This window comes from Calidris pugnax, unplaced genomic scaffold (genome assembly GCF_001431845.1).
Source record: "Calidris pugnax isolate Ruff unplaced genomic scaffold, ASM143184v1 scaffold111, whole genome shotgun sequence".
In the NCBI taxonomy this organism is placed as follows: Eukaryota; Metazoa; Chordata; class Aves; order Charadriiformes; family Scolopacidae; genus Calidris; species Calidris pugnax.
In genome coordinates, this window is record NW_015090872.1 from 5,491,696 (window position 1) to 5,496,285 (window position 4,590).

The following is a 4,590-nucleotide window of genomic DNA, read 5'->3' on the forward strand; positions in this document are numbered from 1 at the left end:
CTACTTCCCAAGGGCCTGGTCACCTCATGGCTTCATCCCCCAGCTCTGTTCAGCCATTCAAATGGACAAAGACACCCCCTCTCCCTGCTTGGGGTGAGCAGGGGGACTCCCTCAAGCTGGGCTTTCTCAGCTCTGGGCTGCAGCCAGCGTGCAATGGCTGGGAGCCCAGAGATGCTATCGGCCAACGAGTTCCTGGAGGGGGTTACGGACCCTGCTCCACCAAAGCATTGCACAAGAAAGCCAGACCAGCAGCCCTCCCACCCCCGCACCAGGCACTGGAAAGCCAGAGGAGGAGCGGGCAGCCTTCTTCCCTGAGCAATTCTGGCAATTGCATCGGTTTCCAGGAAATATGAATAACTGCCCGGCCATCTGGAACCAGCCCTGGGCTGGTCAGCAAAAAGTCCCTCCCAGGCTCTGCCCTGTTTCTGCCGGCTACTGGGTGAAAATGCAGAAGGTGGCAAGGAGGTGGCACAATGGGACAGTCCCCACCAGGATGCAGAGCAGCGATCCTGAGTCTTGCTCTGACCTTACGCTGGAGACCATCTTCACTCGACCCTGGAAAAAGCTCCTCCAGCCAGTCTTGCCATCCGTGCACCAAGCCAAGAGCTTGTCCTGGGGCTTGGGATACTCAGCCACTTCCCCAAGGCTCTCACTGGCTTTCCAGGTGCTTAAGGAGAAGGATAAGCAAGAAGAAACCCTTCACTCCATCATACTTCACTTTTCTTCATTTTATTCTTTTATTTGTACAGCTATATTTTACAGAACGCATTAATGCAGTTTAGACACAGCCCAAACCCTGTCTCCCGAGATTGTTTATAACACAAGCATGTAAAATATGACCAAAAAAAAAAAACCCCAAAACAAAAAAAACAAAACATTCCCCGATAGAGAGTTCCACCAAAACTCCTTTTGCAACATCAGGCTGTACCTTGAAGAAACTGAGCTCAATATAGTCCATACATTGAAAACTTCCATTGAAAAGAAAGGCACCGTGCGAAACCACATTTTACATATATACAGACTGAGAACTAGAACAAAAAAATTACACTTTATTATTATTTTAAATTCCTTCTGCAGCTTTGTTGGTTTAATACACACTTTTTTGTAAATTGTAAACCTTCACTTGCAAAAAAATACAAATACACTGATGCATTTAGACAAAATATTTTCTTACTTGTACAGATGCAATACTTTAAAATATCTCGTTAAGTGCTCTATCATAATAAAGATTCTCAGAGTGGCTTCTGCCTGCAGAGTCCAACTGAGCCTTTAATGCATTTTATATATTTTTAATATAGCTTTTTTTAAAGGTCTATATATATTTATTTTATATATATATTTATATATTTATATCTATATATATTTACAACTCTGCCATAGATTCCTTCACCTTTGGTTAAAAAAGTTAAAGCCCTCTCTTTAATAGCATACTTTCTCTTTAAAAGAACACACATTTTGCATACAAAAGAAAAAATCTGTTCCCATAAATCAACATTACATTCCTCATCTTCAAACGGCAAAGGCTGTGAAGGTTAGACTCCAGAGTTTATCAACACTCCACTGCACAGACATTTAAAATGACTATTCTTATTTTTTTTTTTATGTTTTATATACAGTAAGATCTGAATAATTTTATTTGTCTTTTCGTTTCACATAACTGGGAAAAATAAAACCCGTGTATTTGTAATTTTTTTTTTTTAAAGTTTCTAATGTTTTTTCCACCTATCTGCACTATGGGTTTAGAGGCACTCCATCATGTGATGAAATTATTTTTTTTTTTTCTTTCTTTCCCTACCCACCCCCCACCCCTTTTTCTTTTAAAGTGTTCCAAGTATCCTTTGGATAGCTTCTCTCCCACCCACCCCTTTCCCCAAAGACGACCTCCTCCTGGGAAATCCTCTGCCTTCAGCAGGCCTTGGGGAGCTCGGGAGGCACCTCGCTCGCCGAGATGCGGTACTGCACCTTGGTGTTGGTGATGGCCCCGTGCTTCTGCCGGAGGTGAAGCCGCAGCTGGCTTTTGTGGCGGAAATGCAGGTTGCACTTCTCACACTGTGGGGCGAGAGGCAAAGGTGGAGGGTGAGAAATAACCACGCTAAGGGGACATATCCCTTCCCCTGAGGGCAGAGGTCCCATGTCCCGCTACCCCAGGATGGGGGAACGTGAGGATGCAGGTGGAGCAGCAGTGGGGAAGCTGAAGAAGCACCCAGGGGCCCTGAGTTGCCCTTCTTTCAGTCCCTAAACCTTGCCCCGTGTCCTGTCGTTCTGTCCCCACAGCGTGGGCACCTCTCCCGGGGTCAGGAACCCCATCCCAGGCTTTCAGCAGCACATTTCAGTTATGGGATGCACAAAGGCCGAGGTCCCTTAGGAGGGAACCTTGACTGATGGACATAGTGCCAAGCTCTTTATCTAGATGCTCAAACCAGCTACAGGGCTATTTCAGGAGCTTCTTTTGACCCCTGTCAAGCTGGATGGCTCCAGAGGGATGTTTGGATGATAACCCCTGCTCCGATTCCATCTCTAGCAGATGGGGATAGCCCAAAAAGTCTCGGCAAAGAGCTGGGAGCCCCCAGGGCTGCAGCAAGGCAGGGCAGGCTGCTTGCTCATCACAGGTGCCACCAGCACAGGAGACCCCAGGCCAGGCTGCTCCTTTCCCCCATCCCCACACTCAGCGGGCGGCTGTAATTTAAGCCACAGCTATTTGGAGAAGTGTGACCTTCTTCCAGATGGGCTGGAAGAAAAGAGGAGCAGCTAAGATGTACCCAGCCCGGGCGGCACGTCAGTGTTTCCAACACAGCCGTTCAGGACAAAATACCACATGGACATCAGCTAATGCATGGGGGGGGGGATGGGGCACAAGGAGCAGAGACGTGACCTTGGCATGGGGGCATTGGGGTGCTGCAACCAGCCCACACGAACGCCTCTGTGTCTTCTCAGCCCCCTGAGTTTGGCAGCATCCTTCCCCACGCCCTGCTGAGACACCTCTGGCCCCCCCCAAAAAAGCAGCAGAGTCACTCACATGATAGGGTTTCTCTCCCGTGTGGATTCGAAGGTGACTTTTGAGGGTCTGCAGGTGCCTGAAGCGTGTGCCGCAGATTTCACAGGGGTACGGCTTCTCCCCGGTGTGAATGAGCACATGAGCGCGGAGGTGGGCCACCTAGAGAGAGAACATCTCCAGGTGAGGACAGCCTCACAGATGAGGGCATCCCACTGGGAGCGGGGTTCTGCCCAGCCATCTTTTTTTGGTCTATGGCATTCTAGCTGGGCCACATATGTCTGAGGTTTGACATCTCCAATCCTTAACAGCAAATGGAGGAGAGGAGGTAAAACCATCCATCAGGCTTCCTATTAAGCCAAACTGGCCCACATGAACCTGGAGGCCCCTATTTATCCCACAACACCATGGGAAGAGCCACCCAAGGCAGTGAGCATGGCCCATCAGCCTCCTCCCTGCCAAGTGTCACCAGTCTTGGGCAGGAGGTCTAGCCGTGTCCCATCTCCCCAGGCACTGCAGGTCCCAGAGGCCACACGCACCTGGACAAATCTGGCCCCGCAGGTCTCGCACTTGTAGGGTTTCTCTCCGGAGTGGATGCGTGTGTGGGTTTTCAGGTTGGCCGGCCGGTTGAACTGCGCCCCGCAGATGTTGCAGCGGTACGGCTTTTCTCCTGCAGAGCCCCAAAGAAAGGGTGAGAGATTAAGCTCTGGCTTGCTCAGCCCCCCACGATCCACAGTTAAGTCCCTTTAAATGCCAGACCCTATAGCATGAAGCACCAGCCCTAACTCCTGTCCCTTTTGGAGATGGCTGTGGACAAGCAGCATCGGTCAGGACAGCTCGGGGTGTCCCCAAAACAGGGTGAGATCAGAAGGCACCCAAACAGGTACCTTTTCTTTTTCAGGTTAAGAGCTGCAGCCTTCAGCTTCAGCTGTGATAAGCCATGCAGGGCCACTTGGCTCCCTTTGGGCTCCCCGTGGTCCCCAGCACATCCTGCCCTGGTTGTTCATCACCTCTTTAGAGGAGCGAGAAGAGCTGATAGAGTGGAAAGCCAAGGCACACCCAATGACCTGGCTCCCAATTAATTTTTCAGCTACAATCACTGCTGCCAGCCCCAGCTGACTTTCTCACAGTGATGGGGGGAGCTGCAAAAAGGTTTTAACTAGTTTTTTGGGGACGGTTGAAGATGGGCTCAAAGGGGAGCAGGAAACAGCCATCATCAACCCCTTCCTGCCTTGGCACTTGTGTTGTCTCATTCACCGGCGCAGCCCTCCCGGAGCTCAGCTGAGGCTGCTGGACTTTATGCCTAACACAGCGCAGCAGCACCGAGTCATCAGCACAGACTTCCCTTCCCAGCCCCTGAACTGGCTGTTGACATGTTAAGCATTAATAAAAGCATGAAAAAAAAATAAAAAAAATCCCCAGGTTTGTCAGCAAATGACTAAACCCTTAATATCCCCTTCCTTTCTCAGCTTTCATTGTGCTGATTCACAGAGTCCATCTGTTCACAGATTTTCCCATCAGCAGAGTTTCTGCCAGGCTAGATATGATCTGGATTTCTAGGATGTAGGAAAAAAAAAAAAAAAAAAAAAAAACCCAAA

The 4,590-nt window shown here is 49.4% G+C and overlaps 1 protein-coding gene across 2 annotated transcripts in view; it reads right to left on the reverse strand.

The window, feature by feature from the left end:
* Window positions 1-1,038: 1,038 nt before the first annotated feature.
* BCL6 (B-cell CLL/lymphoma 6) overlaps window positions 1,039-4,590 on the reverse strand; it is a 12,333-nt gene continuing 8,781 nt past the window's right edge. The window contains exons 7-9 of one of the 2 annotated variants that reach the window (XM_014946017.1): window positions 3,532-3,662; window positions 3,017-3,154; window positions 1,039-2,049 (exon numbers count right to left, since the gene is read on the reverse strand). In XM_014946017.1, the coding sequence (XP_014801503.1) occupies window positions 1,906-2,049; window positions 3,017-3,154; window positions 3,532-3,662 (413 nt within the window). In that variant the 3' untranslated portion in view covers window positions 1,039-1,905. The remainder of the gene's footprint in view (window positions 2,050-3,016; window positions 3,155-3,531; window positions 3,663-4,590) is intronic. The other variant, XM_014946016.1, reaches the window with a different exon arrangement.